The sequence below is a fragment of the Drosophila subobscura genome, chromosome O, assembly GCF_008121235.1.
Source record: "Drosophila subobscura isolate 14011-0131.10 chromosome O, UCBerk_Dsub_1.0, whole genome shotgun sequence".
NCBI classification, from domain to species: Eukaryota; Metazoa; Arthropoda; class Insecta; order Diptera; family Drosophilidae; genus Drosophila; species Drosophila subobscura.
This window is the reverse complement of record NC_048533.1, coordinates 6,313,738-6,329,676: the sequence shown is the minus strand read 5'-3', so window position 1 is coordinate 6,329,676 and position 15,939 is coordinate 6,313,738. Positions and strand designations below refer to the sequence as shown.

Genomic DNA, 15,939 nt, shown 5'->3' with positions numbered 1-15,939 from the left:
TGCATGGCGAGTGCGTGTCTGCGGCTTTTGGCCACGAGTTTTGCATGTCTGTGTGAGTGATTGTGGGTGACTGTTGACAATTTTGTGGTCAAGTGGAGTCAACAGCAACACAGTGGCAACAAATTGCCACGAAAAATGTGTTTATTTTATACCAGGGAGAAAATATTTGACCTATATTTGAGTGGTTGGGTAAAGAGTTAGGCAGAAATATTATAAATTTCTCGCTCTTCAATAAACTAATTCATTTAGTTCACAAATTTAATTATCAAAGTTGCCCAGCTACGTGTTTGGACTACACAAAGCACTTTCATTCCCAAAAATAATAATTTAATATAAAATTACTTTCAACAAAATTATACAACTTATGAAACTTAATTATAAGGTGCATTTTGTGGCTTTTAACTTTTCAAATGCTACGTTTTACCAGAGAAATGTCTCCCCCTCAGCAAAGTGCTATTTCTCTCTCTCTCTCTATGTCTCAACCTGCAACTTTATGAGGCTGGCCATTTATTTTGCTGCCCCACTGTTTAGGCTAAGCTAAGCCATGGCTTCATTAAGTTTTCCCCATTGCGGTTTTTAATTAATTAATGTCTTCATACGTGTATACGTATGTGTGGGCTGCGGCACAGTTTACGACTTGAAAGGCAGAAACAGAAACCAGACAAAGTATTAAAATTAAAACCGGAGCATGTAGGCACGTAATTAAAAAGTGTGTGTGTGTGTCTTGGCATCGTCCTAGACGAAACTTATGCTCAGCCGCAGGCAGCAGAGCCAAAGAAACTGGAAACAGAGTCAACAACTTTCTATTTTGTCAATGAGCTGCAACAGGAACTGCAGCACAAAAAAAAAAAAGAAAAATGCGGAGTTAGAGTTCGAGTTAGTGGCATGAACCTCCTGTAAATGACATACTCTGCATATGAAACGAAAAATAATTTTTCAATTCACAAATGAAACTTTTGACACTCACGCACACATACAAACACTCATTGCAGACACAGATACAAAAAGGAGAGCAAACTTTAAAGTTTGCAATTGCAGCAGCAGCAGTAGCATTTCCCCAATGTATGGTGGTAAACCAGGAGAGGGGAGCTGAGGAGCAGAGGAGCAGTAGCAGGTCCAGCTGCAATTGGAATACTACTGTTCTGTCCTGTTCGGTGGCACACAGTAAGGAGTATGTATTTCTTGGGGTTGGTGGGTTTTTTGTGGCACTCCTTGCTGTTTTTCTTTTAGCCACGGCACAAACTCCAGAAGGAAATTACAAACCAAACCAAAGTAAACGCCAAGAGCAGCCAAGGAAGTTGTTGACGCAGGACGAGCGCCGGCGCTGAGTGTCAGTGTCATATCCTGTGCCAAAAGTGCACACAGAACTCCAGACCCCAGGCCAGACCCATAACCGAGAGCCAAGACCAAGCACAGAGGACCAAGAACCGAGTCGAGTCGGGACTCTGAAACCCAGACAGAAACTGAGGCTGCACATTACAAATGAATAATTTATGCGCGCGCTCTCAACGGCAGATGGATGTGGGATATGGATGAGAATGGGTAGGGAGGATGGAGGATGGAGGATGAGGATGTGGATGGTGGATGGTAATGGGAGCCACTGCAGACTCCTGCCACCCATAGACACAGTCACGGAGGACTGCGGCAACGTCCAATCCTGGTCAATGCCAAATGAGTTGTGGCAACGTCTCGCTGGTGCCATAAAAGGGAACAAGGCAAAACGGGAAGGCAAACGGGAAGCTGTTGCTCTGCATAAACTAAAATCTTTTGCACCGAAAAACCTTCCCCTCCAGCCATCCTGCCTCCAGCATGGCTCTGGTGTTAAAATTATCTCCTTGGCAAGAGGCAAAGAAGACGGAAGAAAAGCGCAAACTCGAAAGTTATTAGAGCAAATTTTTGCCTTTTGCCTAAGTAATGGCCAAGTGCATATCTCTCAGCACATATTGAGTTATGACTTAATTGGATAAGAGCCCGCTTTGCGGAACTTTGCACTCCCATTCGCCAACCCAACCCAACCCAGCCCACTGAACTGGCCCATAAAGTTAGCCAGCCACCAAAGTTGAGAGAGCATTTTTCCTGGTGTTCGTGGTGGTGCGATGGAATGGATCTCTCAAGACTCTGATTATGTTCTTGGTGTACCCTTAGTAATTTTCGTCTGATTAATTTGCTTTCCACAGCCTCAAATGTAGCCGCTCCTCCCATGACTGAGTTGTGCTCATTCGATTGTGCAAATCGCCGCCGAGTGGCATACTCGCCTATGTACGTACGTATAAGGCATTGCATTTGTGTGATAAATATGACGTCAAACAGATTTACGTCGCATTTGATAAGGTTTTGCTCCACAGCGGATATAAGCCCACAAGGGACAAAGAATGGTGCAGCGATTGGAAAAACCAAAGCTCTATTTTATTTTGTATACTCAGTAACTATGAGGGAAAAGTTACATTTACACTGATTTCGACCATTTAATACTGAAAATATACGTACTAATAGCAACTGTCTGTATGGTTTACACTCCCACATGAAAGCAACACAAAAGAATCTCCAATCAAAGCAACTTTAATGCAAATACGCTACCATGTCCCTATCCATCTATCCCTTGAAGCCGCTTCCGTTAACAAATACACACACACAGACACAGCAGCAACAAAAAAAAGGATAGAAGGAATCAAGGATATAGAAACACCGACAGAATGGCACAGAGTGCGATTTGTGCTCATTTGTCAATGCACTGGTGTGCTCCGTTGCCATTCGCTCGATGTCAGTCCAAATAACGTACGCGCCGCGCCCCCTTTGGCCATGTCGACTGCCGCCTGCCAAATGCAGTTTGTAGCTGTCTTTGCATTTGTCGTTGTTGCCTGCCATTTTGTTAGAGCACGGAAAACGGAACACGGAACAATAGCATTGTAAGTTTTTGCTGCTCCCTATCCATTTGGTACATCAAACGTTGTTCGGCAGTGCTGTTGGGATTTTAATTTATAATGCAACACTCGAACGTGTCGTCAAAGAGTTTCATCAATATGCACTCTAAAATCAACAGCACGGCGATGTAAGCCGATTAAGCTATTCGGTTTTCCATCGACTCCACGGGATTCTTTTTATCTGTTGTGTTAGATGGGTAACACAAAACAAAAGACACTTTCCACAAACATTTTTTTCTGATTAACTACATTTTGTTGTATATATTTTGTTTTGCACTGCAAAAGCATTCAGTAGGTCAAAAAGGTTCACATAATTTATTGTTTTGCGTATTAAAACTTGAATTAAAGCCCAAGGGTTTAATTTTGATTGTAGCTTCGCAGATTTTTAAGCAATTATCATTCTTGAATTGCTTATCACGAATACAAATTTCTGAAGAGCGGGAAATTCCTTTGGGAATGAAGAGAAATATAAATCATATAGCAAATAGTTCTCAGCAATTGGGGCAAAGAGAACGGACTTTGTATTGTGCTCTCTGTGCATGAATCTGTAGATTTCTTGTGTAAAAGAGTTTTCCCATAAGATCGCAGCTCATTAGTCTTTGCATCGTTGAGCTGCGTGGTTCGATGTGAAATCTCTCAAAATGTTTCAACGAGCAGTTTTGTTTTCAATTATTTTGATGTTTTTCGGTGCGTACAAAATTGTAAAGTAAATAATTGAATACTTATTTGATTGAAAGTCCATGTGAGACTACAAGCAACCACTTGGAGGTGTCACAATGGACGACAGGTTATCGCGTTCAGCAAGAGATGCGATGCCCGAACAGACTGTTCTGATGGCAGTGATGAAACCTTTCGCGAATGCCACAATGTAAACTGCACAGAGCACCAGTGCTCGTATGGCGGCTGCTTTAGTGAGAGCCAGCTGTGTGATGTAACACCTGACTGCTGGGATAAGACGGATGAGCATCCACACCTTTGCCACAGAGAGCAAATTGTAGTGACACAGCCCATGAATATTGTTATCACTTTGAGATGCCTGTAAGGAAAAGTGTAATGATCACCAGAGAGTGTCTAATTAAAAATGATTTCCAGGGACAATCAGAGTCGATGCTCTCAAACGGATGAGTGTCTGGACAAGAAGTATTTCTGCGACGGGGTCAGGGACTGCCAGGATGACAGCGATGAAGTCAATGGGAACTGCATTGCGTCTAAATGCCCCAATGACACATTTCGTTGCGCATATGGTGGCTGTCTGGCCAAGGCGAAGGCGTGCGATCATAAGATTGATTGCTGGGACGGCACCGATGAAGTGCCATCCATATGCTTTGAAATGCGTGGAAAACCACAGAGCGGAATTTGGCCCAGTTATGCACCGAGAAGGAATGCCACAAACCGAACCAGATCGACTGTGCTAGTTTATCCACAAGGCACACCTCCCTCCAATGCCCCTGAATCTACGTCCGGGAATGCAAGTTGCATCATTCCCAGCAGCCTCAAGAACCTGCAAGTGGAAACCCTCTTCAATGTGCTGCCCCATACATCTGGCTCATCGATATCCGACTCGGTTGTGGTACGATTGAGCTGCCATAGAAATAGCCATCTTAATGGCAACGATCTAAACCACTGTCTTAATGGCATATGGCAGGGACCCTGGCCCCAGTGCACTCCCACCTGCAGCCACAAGCAATTCAATACAGATCTCTCCATTCGGGCCTTCTGCAGCTACAAGGGGGATGATTAAGAGCTGCAAGAGGCAGGACACAGATCCCAGAACTTTATCACCTCAGAGACCCGCTTATGCGAGATGCATCCCAAAACGGGAGTCCCTGTCTGGAAATCGAAAAAAAATCCTCGACTACAGTGCGTTCCAGACTGCGGAAAGAAACTGCCAACCGTTCAGGAGGATCCCTGGCTAGTTAGCATTTTTACAAGCGATGTCTCATTGTCGAACTATACTTACAAATGCAATGGCTTAATCATCAGCCCATGGCTGGTTTTCGTTGAAAAACTGTGCACCGAAGAATCGAACGTGATGCGGTATGCGATTGCCGAGGGAAATCGATGGGCCAGCTTTGTAAGAAATGAGGAACATCCCTATGAGCTCCACAATGTGGCCAACACTTTTCATGGGTATGTTATTCATCTGTAAAAATATTCATGGATCACTAACCGTAAGCAAACGTTGTTACAGCCAACAAGAAACGATTCTCCAAATGGTTAATCCACTGATACTTTCGGCATCAGTGCGACCTATTTGCTTGCCTCCAATACCTGGAACTGGAACCATGACATATTATACGCAATTGACGCGATACATTACCACATTGGATAATCAAAAGATTTATTATTTAGTCAACATCAGTTTGGAATTCTTAAAACAGATGAAACTCTTTGAAATAAACGCACAAAGAGGCCCAAAAGAAGGACTTAACTAATGGCAACTAATAAGAATTTTTTAAACATTGTTCAACGACTTTTCCATCAAAAATATGCACAAGTTACATTGTTTTTATACATTGCTCTTTTTGTACTTACACTTTTTTTATAGTTTATTTTTTAATTGTTATTTTTCTCACTATTTGCAATTAATTGAACAATTAATAATGGCCACGCACTCGGTAATGTCTGAAATTCGAGCCCCGCCAGCCGGAATTGTCCCGCACCTGAAGCCATGGGAGGTGATTACTTGGTCCCAAGAGCAGCTCGGAGGCATCTACTCGGACTGGGGATTGAACTTTAGTCGCCATCAGCGCTACTCTAACAGCATACAGTACTTGAATAATTCCTTGTACATCAACGCGGGCGACACGACTGCTCTGATGAGACGCTGCAAGGTCAAAAGGATGAAGGGCATGGCACCCGAAGCCCTGAAGGACTGTACTCAGGCAGATGGTATAAACGCTAAACTTTGCTATTGCATTTTACTTTTACTGCGAGTTTTTTTTGTATAACTGTAGCAATACTGGGATGGTCGCTGCCACCCGTTGTGAATCCACACGTACGACTGGAGATCTCCGATGCACTCTACGAGTCGAACCGCTTCGAGGATGCCAAAATGAATCTTCACAGTCATTTGGGGCTGTTCAGTGGCGCCCAGGCCAAGCCCAGTATCAACCGCTTGGATGTGGTATGCTCTGAAAACTATCAGTATTTGATGCCCCCATAACCTCGTGTCGTCTTCAGGTCGATGAGAACTTTAAAGATATGTTGAGGGATGACACCACACCGGCAGTACACCGTCTGCTCAGTCGCATGGAAAGGCATCGGGCCAGTCAGCCAAAGCCAATCAAGGATGATTGCGATGTTGTTAGCATATTGGAAACTCCGGTGAGTCAATTAATTTATATATAGAATATCTCGAATGTTTTTTGCTGCCTCAAATCCAGAAAGTATTCGTCTCTCCACTGGAACAAGCCAGACGCAAGCGATGCTTTAATATATACAATCAGACGTATCTGGATAAATGCTGGGTGGATATGGCATATCTAAAGAAACTGCGCAGCAATCCCAATGTTCTGCCACAACAGGCAAAAAGATCTACGCCCTATTTAAGGAATCTGATGGATACAAATTATGCATCGGCGCGCAATTTGACGGTTCGAACTTTGTGATTTTCTTTCAATTATAGCAATCCTAAAATGCAGATTTTATATAGAAAATGCTTCAAGCACGTTGTCCCATGTACGCTAAGTTTTCTCAGCGATATCCTAACGAGGAACTTTATAATAAACAAAAGGAGGAAAATCTATACAGAATTCAGTATCAGACTAGGAGAAATATGTTTAAGATATTGCGTAGCATACGGCAGCTGATACGAGTCGGTTCATTAGATGTGTGTACAATGGTTGGGTTATTTGTTCCCTTCTAATGTGGTTTCCTCTCATAGAAACTATCAACATTTATTGAGGAAGTTATGGGCGATTATGTAACCATTAAGACGCATCGCACAATGCCATGGAAATTTGAATTCATTAATGAGGTCTACAACTACTTGGGCTTGGCCCGCATTAATGAATACAAAATTCCCAGCGATATGACTGTCTTGCAGGGCAAACAACGCTTACTGACGCTCTTTGGACTGCCCCAAGAATCGAGCATGGTGCCCAAAGAAAAGCAGAAACAAAGCAAAACGATGAATGTACGAAGAACCGACTTAACGGATCCCAAGAGTGAGCTGTTCAAGTGGGTATTTCAATTTCAATTCTAATGTTTTGTATATAATTTAATTTTAAACTTAATTGCTTTGCAAGGAAACTATCCGCTCGCTACGAGAGTCGCATGAGATTCGCCAAGTATCCCATAGAACGTGCTTATCTGCTGCATGAGTTGGCCCAAGCCCATTTGAACAATAATTCATTTAATATGGCAGTTTCTCTGGCGCGCAAGGCAATGGAGGGTGAGTCTGGCAGGCACTGGATTGGACTACGAGTAGCGCTAGCTAGATATAAATTCCAATTCCCCCATTCAACAGAGGCCACCAGATGCAACAGCATTGTGTGGAGCTTCCTTAGTCTGATTGTCATCTGCAAGGCTCACGCGATTGTGGAGAAAGTCGAACATCAGAAGGATGTGCTCGGCGAGGCCTTCGAGTTGGCCAAACGCATTAGGAACCTGGATCTGTGTCTGTTTATTGATATATGCATGAAGGTCAATGCAGAGGAATTATGTATCAAGAGAATGGCAACAAGAAGGTCGGGCTTAAGGTCTGGTCGGGAAGCTTCTGAAGAGGGTTCCGAGTAAATTGCACAACGAAAGAGTGGACACTAAATGTCCGCGCGGTTTGAGCTTCGGGGCTAATGCCTCTGACGGATAACACGAAAAAAGTCACTACTAAATTACATAGACATCATTGTAGAATCTGTAAATGTGACAGGGAAATATATTCCGTGTGTAATCTTTTGTAATTCATTTTAAGCTTAAACCCTGCACAAGTTTGTCCCTCGCGAAAACTTAACAGTGCGACTTTCCTCTTGTACTTCCGACAGGCCAAAAACTTTATCTCAATGAGAAACCTCAAACACATTAACGGCTGCTGGTGTTGGCCATTCAATCACGGCAAAGTGCAGCTGCACAGCAGCAGGAGAAGAGTTCTCCTCTGCCAGCTGCTTCTTATATATAAATAGTTGATGCTGCTTCTTTTTCGACTGCGACTCTGACTACGACTCCAACTTATACTCTTGATTCCGTGCTGCTGTTGCTGCTGCTCTTGGAGGCGGCAACCTTTTCTGTGTAAACTTTACCCACAATTTCGGATTTCTGGGCAGTGGGTGGGTGTTTGGGAAATGTTGGATCTAAGCGTGAATCAGACTCTTCCTTTCTGGCTGTCGCTTCCTTAGTTTTTCCTGGTGTCTTGCCACCTGGCGGCGGCAGGAAGTTCCGAACAGCAGCAACGCACACAAAAGACGCAAATAAATGAAGCCATTTGTTGTGTTGTTAGCTGATTTTCGATGCAAAGGTTTTGGCCAAAAGGTGGCAAAGTTTTGCAGCAGCACCACCTGGCGGCACCATCTCCTGAATCTCCTTTGCCTTTGGAAATTGTTGGCAATTCCCATTAGTTGCTTGTCATTTAAATTTTTTTCACTCGTCTCTGCCGCTTCGGGCTTCGTGTGTTTCAAGTGGATTTAAAAATCCGGCACGCTAAAAACTTTCCACCTTCCCTCGACTTTTGGCTCCCACCTGACTGAGGACTGAGGTGATGTACGTGCTACAAATGATCCTGCTGCTATGTTAATGCAACAACGGAAGTGGAGAATTTAGGAGCGGATATCATTTGTCGACCTTTTTGTCAGCTGCTAATTTAGCAATATTTTTCACTGCCTTCACTACGGCTGAGATTAATTGGATGGCGAAGCTCTCCAGATTGAACCACTGATTGCTAAGTAGTTGGAAATTATTCTCCATCTTGTGTATATTTGCCATGACATTACTCTCGGGCCCCAGGTGCCTCATTATCCACTTTAAATTGTGCTTTAAGGCCACCGCAAAAATGTTCAGATCCCCATCATCGGTGGCATGGTAAGCATCGGGGAATGTCTGCATTGTGCTTTGTGTGTTTTATGAGGCAAAATTACACAAAGCCAAATAAGAACAAAGAATGCAGAAGGCAGGCAACAAAGAGAAACAGCAGAGGCAGTGGCAGCCTCCGACAGCAGCAGGAGAAAACTAAAATTGCAACTCAACTTTGTAGACATACCGGAGGCTGTTGCTCTTGTTGCAACTGCCATTGCGGCTGCTGTTGCTGCTGCTGCTGCTGCTGCTGTTGCATGCCATAAAAAGGCTAAAGAAATTGCTTGCAAGCAATTAAAAGCGCAGCAAGGCAAATAAATGGCCACGCCCACGATCAACGCCCCACAACTGTAATAGACTTAAGCTAAACGGAGTCGTCAGTGGCTAGTGGCTGTTGCTGTTGTTGCTGCTGTTGCTTGCTGCCTTGTCGCCTGCCTTGCTGTAGTTACCAACTTGACGTACTAGCTGACTAATTAGTCATAAAATTACACGAACGCAGGACGGGACGGTAGAAAGTCGAACAAAGGTCTGGCAAACACAGTAGTGGTCCTACACGGAGGGGCGAGAAACAGAGGACGAGGCGAGGCGAGGAACAGGCTGCACAGTGGCCAAGTCAAAGTGCACTGAGACACGCCGGAAGCAGTTGTCGGTGACGGAAATGCGTGCCATCTCCTTCCCCCACACACATGCATGCATTTATATATGTATGTGTCGATGCCTGGACCTGTATCCTGGACCCGTATCCTGGGCCTGGGCCTGCGCCATTGCTTATGCTTGGGGCGTTTTGTCTGCCACTAATTGCTGATTTCCCGTGCCGCTGGCTATGGAAACGGTCGGAAAAACTAACGATGGAATGTAGATGGGTGTCGGGGTGAATGCCACACTCACGATTGCATCACTAAGGACGGAAACAGTGTGACCATCCCCCATGAGCGCGCACACAGACACTTCAGACACACACACAAGCATGCACACACACACACAAAATCGTACACGTAACCAAAGCGAGGCCACACATTTGCCACATCACTTATTAGCTTTATTGCTTTTAACAATTTCAACTTCCACTTCCTGCAAACTGGATGGCAACTAAAACGTGTGCTGATTAGTGGCACATACTCGTACAGTCTCACACACACACACTCTGGTTGTCTGGTGCCCCAATGGCAGAGGCAGAGACAGAGACAGGGCCTGCAAGCAGAAGGCAGGGCCATAAATTCCTGAGCTGCAGGCAAAACTGCAGCCAAAGTCAAAGGCAACCAAACCAAACCAGACCTACCCACACACACAAGAACAAGCCAGAATGATAGTTATACGAGAAGTGGAAAGAGTGGGCGGGTGGAGGAAAGAGAGGGAGGGAGAGACACATGCAACATTTAACATTGCAGACAATTTATAAGGACATTCATGGCACACGGCGATGTGAGAGAGGGCCAGGCACATAACTTGGCACTCGGCACAACAGCTACGTTCTGCCCCCATCCGGTGCGGCCATGTGTCCTGTTTTAGTTTTTTTTTTTTTGCCCCACACTCTGAGGCTTCCACTGGGACAGCACTTTCTCTCTCTGGTCCGCTCGCATTGTATTTGAAATTCAACATTTAAGCCACTTATAGGGCAAGTAGAACTGGCATTTCAAAGGCTGCGTTGCAAGCAGCAGCAGTTGCAGGAGTAGGAGCGGCAGGACAATGCCGGCTGACAAAATTTATGGCTGACTGAAGAGCGTGTGAAGAAGAGCGCCAGGAGAGTGCCAGTGTATCCAGTGGCAATGATAAATGCCACCACGAAAACGTTTAAAATAAAGCAATAATATTTAGCATGTAACAAATGGATTAAGACAATTGCACTGGGGAATACCTACTCCACCCAGACAATGCGCATGGTGCACTGTGCCAGTGCCAGTGCCTGAGACCACAAAACCAGACAAAACAGCCAGTCGGAACCGCAGCAATTTTAACCTTACCCAATCTACTGACAATCTCATCCAATTTGATATCCATTCGATTCATCCTGAAACTGGCTCAATCTGTCAAACCGCCGGACACTTAAATCTGCTAGGGAGAGAGGCAATTTTATGGCTGCAACGGCTGCAGCTGGATGGAGGCTGCTGCATGGCTGGTGAATGTACGAGTAGTTACATTTTGTAGGTTAATGCATCGAAGACAGGGCACACACACACATAAAACGATGCCCCAGCATCGAGCCAATCCAGTCCAGAGACCCTGTTCCGGCTGTTCTCAATTCTTTGGGGGACAACTTAAACTGTGAGAAGAGTGGGTTGTGGGAATGCATGCAAATTAGATTCGGGCGAGGTAGCAATGGGGCCAATCCATTGTCCAGCCAAGCGACAAGGACAACTAAGCCACAGCCGCCTGAAACGGTAGGCGGGTACAATGCACTTCTGCTTGCCTGTTCGCAAAAAAAAAAGATCCAGGGAAATCTGCGGAAAATTAGATTCCACTACTACATAGAGGATACCTCCCCGAAAACGACTGCTACGTGCTGGCCAAAAGCCGATTGTTGGGTGGATTGCAAGCTGTATTTATGACACGTGACCAGAAGAAATTATTTGCGACCTGGCATTCTTAAATTGTAATTGTGGCATTTCAACCTCCTTCTCCTTTTGTGTGGCGTCTCGACATGAAAAAGGTGGACAGCTCGGGCACACCACTCATTCAGGATTAAGTAAAATATGCACACAGACGAGAAGGACGAGTACGCGTTTGAGTGTATGCAAAGTTGGGTACGGTAGGATTCTTCGATTGTAGAGTCCTAGAGTCAACAGAGGGAACATGCGGCTGCTTCTGACAGTTGTTCTGTTCGGTTGAGCCTTGGCTTTCTCCGGCGATGTCTAGATAATAAAGTCCCCTGACAGCTCAGATGTCATATTTGGATTTTGGTTTGAGTTTTCTCTTATGAGACTCGCATAGCAGCGATTACGCGACAAAGAAAGACAAAAAAGTCCAACGGTGGGGGTGGGGGTACGAGTATTGTGTCAGCGAGGGAGGATAAATACGCAAATAGATGAAATGCCAGAAGAACATCCCACATATCTACTGCCAAATGAGCTGCGTGGACAGTGGAAAGAACGCGAACTCATTCATATAAGAATACAAGATATATATTCCCCGCTGAAACCCAGCATGCACTCCACTGTCGCTCAGACATATCCTGCGGCGCTCCTTTGTGTGTTGAAACAAAAGCGGGAAAGAACCTTCCGAAGCAATGCAGCAGTAATAAAGTTCACCTCCCTGGAAGCCAATCCTTAAGTTTGATTTCTTTAAGAGCAAAAAGTAAATCAAATGAGTTCGCATGCCGCTGACAGATAGCATTGAATGCAAATGGATCTGGTCTGGGCTCCCCCACCCATTTACTTATATAAAGACAAAGCTTATAAATGAATAGCCATGGCATGCCAGAAAACCCAAAAACAAAAAAACAAAAAGAAAGAGAGAGGAACCCACCGCCCGAAACGAAAGACAATTCAATGCGTGACTTGACTGAGCAACTGACGGATGTACTTGAAGTCAACTTCATTTTAATCAGCGACTGACAGCGACGCCCAACTATTAAAAGAGAAATGTAATAGTGTGTCTCCTTGGACGGCCCTCACCCTTATGCCGCCCACCTTTAACTGGGGATAACGATGAATTTGATAAGCCCCGGGTGATAAGGCGGCGCCGGCAGACGTTCTTCGACTCGACTTCAGTTCAAAATGGCGTCACAAAATACATTTTCAAACGAGCAGCGAAAACGTGAGTTGATTAGCAATAACCCGCTGGCACTCTTCCTGTATATGTACGAGTGTCCTGTGCCATTGTCTTGGTGTATGTGTGGTTGCGAGGGTATCCTTAGCGCCATTTTGTTTCATAGCCGAGACAAGTTTAATGGGCGCTCTTAAAAGGTTTTCCACGCACCGAATATGGCCCCGACACATTAGTGCCCGAGCGAGTCTGCTTCTGCTACTCGTCGGATACTAAAAAAATGGTGTGCATCAAGATATATGGTAAGCACGTGGCTGCCATATGTCAGAGCGCTCCCCTTTATTAATATTTTATATTTGTTTTTATCAAAAACCAAACATCGAAATACAAACACCCCAAAATGGAAATGTTTTTGCTTATTTTCGTGCTCATCGCCCTGATGAGTTTCCAATGGAAATTCATCCACACCACACGCAAATTGTGTAATGGCAGAAACAGTTTTTGCCGGATAGTTTTTGCCATTCAATTAAATGCTTTTGCAATTGTCAACTATTTCAATATAGTTTCATGGCATAGTTTATATTGTTAGCTGCTTTAATTTGCCGTCGGCTGTCGTTTGTCACAGTTCGAGTGTCTTTTTTTGTCCCTTCTTTCATCTCCGTCTCGATCTGCATTTGCATTTGCATTTATTTTTATCGCTTTAGCTGTCATTGCTTACGCTCTCTTGCCTTTCGATGGCCATTCAAATTGAAGGCCATTAAACGCCATGAGGCCTTTTTTGCAGCTATACGAGGGGTGCGGTGAAAAATAATATTTAAATTTAATAACCATGGAATTCGGCGGATGTCGAAACAAACCTACAAAAAATATAGTTGCATGATGAATTTAAAGAAAATAAAGCCTATTAGCTTATACAATTAAAAAGAATTTAGAGAAATTTAATTCATTACTGTATAATGCAATGATGAATGATTTGTGGTTAGAATTTCAGCATTTGCTTGTATGTTTGTACATTCGATGAATTGAATTTCCCTACAAGGTCTTCACCGAGCAAAACTTAATCAAAAATCCTACAAAAACAAAATGAATCTAAGCCAATAAACCATAAAATGACAGCCATCCCAAAATGCAAGGACATTGACAAAGCTCTTCAAGGAATTGGCCAGAGAAATATGCATGACTGAGAAAAAGGCCAAAGGGCAAGTAGAAGAAAACTGAAAAACACAATCCAAACAAAAGGAAATTAAAAACATAAATATAAAACTCAACCCACATACGCAAGGGTCAGTCGTGGCTGTGGCAAGGTGGTGCTGCCCCGACCGCCTGCCCCACACAACCAGTAAAAATTATGAGTCAAAGCTTTTCGTATCTGTGGCCAAGGAGTTGTGTAGTGTAATTCATTTGCTTTGCTGTCTTCAAACACACCGACAAAAAAGCAAACAAACAAAAAAAGAGAAGAATTAAAAGCAAAACCAAAGCGACAAAATGCAGCAAATATTCAACACTTTTCCAAAAGGGAATTGGTAGGGAAAAGGATTGGGACCACGGCAGCGGACTCCGGGTATACGACTCCGGTCGCCGTTGTCGCTTAACATAGATAAATTGCGTTAGAAAAAGAGGCGGCGGTGTCCCCGGGTCCATTCGTATAATTCACTTTTGTCAGACTCATAAAAATTGTTGAGTGACATTTGTTTGTGTTTCCCGTTTGCCATTTGTTCCCTGTTGTTCTGTTGCTCTCTTTTCACTGATTTTGTGTCACACTGCAGCCATCTTTTTCTTTTCCACTAGACTACACCCGCACACACACACTCGCACCCACACAACGATGGGACAGTGTTTTGCCATTTGCTTTTAACATTTTTCTTCCTTTTTTTGCGACGACTTCCACTGCCAGTGCCTGCCTACCAGCGCTCTCGTGTTGCTGCCTCGTCTCTTCTGTCTCCACATAAAAGAAAATTAGTGAGTTTTGTTGCAAAAATATAAAACATTCCCCCGCCTAGGACAAGGCCTACCCTCTTCCCTTTTCGGTGTTCTTTTTTTTTTTTCGTCTTTTGCTTTTGACATTTCTGTTGTAGGTACATAATGACAAAGGTTTCCGTTTTCAAATGGCCCAACACAAAACGATGAAAAAGCTTAAAACTTGCCTTTGTTTTTTTTTGTGTGTGACGTTTTGTTTCGGAATTTGAATAAAAATGCATGGAAATTGCATAGTTTTGAGCAATTGGAGCCCTTGTTTTCCCCCAGAGTCTCATGTGTCTTGGATGATTGTCGCACTTTTTTTTGTATTCTTTTGTTTGGCAGAAAGTACAACAAAGGCATGAAAGCGAGTAGAGAATGTTTCACTCTCATTTAACACTTACATATGCAGAACATTGCATGTTAGAGATACTTCAAAGCAATGCGATTTTTGTCTCTCTTCCATCCACATGGCAATTAGGATTCTCCATTGTGCATTGTCCTTACATAGCATGCAATTTAGCAGAAGGATGCAAGTGATTTTTGAGTCAACAGAACAAGCTCGTTTGGCGGTTTGGCATATTGAACTTTCAATCGTCACCTGGCCACCCCATACCACTTGCTCTTCTAACGAACCACAGAACGTCCACAAATCACGACCAATACGTGCATCCCGAGCACGAGGACAGCAGCACTCTACTCCACTACACTCATCTCCACTTCACTCCATTTCCGTTCCGTTCTCCAGCATCCATCCCACTGCACCTTCGCTTATTAACAATCCTTGGAGAGATTTTCCTTCGTACTCCCTCTCTGTCCATTTTCCATTTCCCGTTGGCAGGGCCAGGGCTAGGGCCATGGACAGGGACCCATTGCCATTCGCCATTTTCCACATTAATGAAGTGCTCTGCTCGTGTGGGCAAGTTGTTACATTTTCTTTCGCTACGGCGTTGATTACATGAGAAATTCATGTTCAAATTCAAATTTAAAACTTTTTGCCAACTGACGGGTAAAAACTTTGCTCAACCAGGTAACCGACAAATTGAAAATAAACCAACGAAAATGCAAGTTTTCTCAACAGGAATTTTCAGCTCGACTTGTGTTGAAGTCGTGCCATTGCGCTCTTGGATACTTCGAGGCAGTCCCACTTCCTTTTCCTCTTCCCTCTACTGTTTTGCTGTCTTGATTTCGTTTCTGTCTGACCATCATTTTGTCGCTGTCCATTGCAGTGGAAATTTTTGCCGGTATTTCTTTATGTTTTTCCCGATGTGCTGCCTGCATTCAAATATTATCAATTTCTATGGCTAACGATTTTTTCTTGCCAACGCTGCTAACTGATTGAATTGTTAGAACG

General features: G+C 43.9%; 3 protein-coding genes across 4 annotated transcripts; all 3 read left to right on the top strand.

Moving 5' to 3' along the window:
- Nucleotides 1-3,651: 3,651 nt before the first annotated feature.
- On the top strand, nt 3,652-4,677 carry LOC117897891 (modular serine protease-like). Its single transcript, XM_034806969.1, has 2 exons — nt 3,652-3,959; nt 4,014-4,677. The coding sequence occupies exons 1-2, from the start codon at nt 3,931-3,933 to the stop codon at nt 4,660-4,662; spliced, it is 678 nt and encodes a 225-aa protein (XP_034662860.1). The 5' UTR covers nt 3,652-3,930; the 3' UTR covers nt 4,663-4,677.
- A 10-nt stretch (nt 4,678-4,687) lies between these two features.
- Nucleotides 4,688-5,448, top strand: LOC117897890. Its single transcript, XM_034806968.1, has 2 exons — nt 4,688-5,051; nt 5,113-5,448. Exons 1-2 carry the CDS (start codon nt 4,726-4,728, stop codon nt 5,354-5,356), a joined length of 570 nt encoding a protein of 189 aa, XP_034662859.1. The 5' UTR covers nt 4,688-4,725; the 3' UTR covers nt 5,357-5,448.
- A 50-nt stretch (nt 5,449-5,498) lies between these two features.
- On the top strand, nt 5,499-7,943 carry LOC117897889. Of its 2 annotated transcripts, XM_034806967.1 has the most exons (9): nt 5,499-5,813; nt 5,879-6,048; nt 6,105-6,248; nt 6,308-6,517; nt 6,577-6,753; nt 6,808-7,103; nt 7,172-7,317; nt 7,393-7,612; nt 7,907-7,943. In XM_034806967.1, the coding sequence occupies exons 1-9, from the start codon at nt 5,525-5,527 to the stop codon at nt 7,926-7,928; spliced, it is 1,674 nt and encodes a 557-aa protein (XP_034662858.1). In that variant the 5' UTR covers nt 5,499-5,524; the 3' UTR covers nt 7,929-7,943. The 2 variants fall into 2 exon arrangements, with proteins under 2 accessions (XP_034662858.1, XP_034662857.1); XM_034806966.1 differs by lacking the exon at nt 7,907-7,943 and having other exon boundaries at nt 7,393-7,825.
- Nucleotides 7,944-15,939: the final 7,996 nt, after the last annotated feature.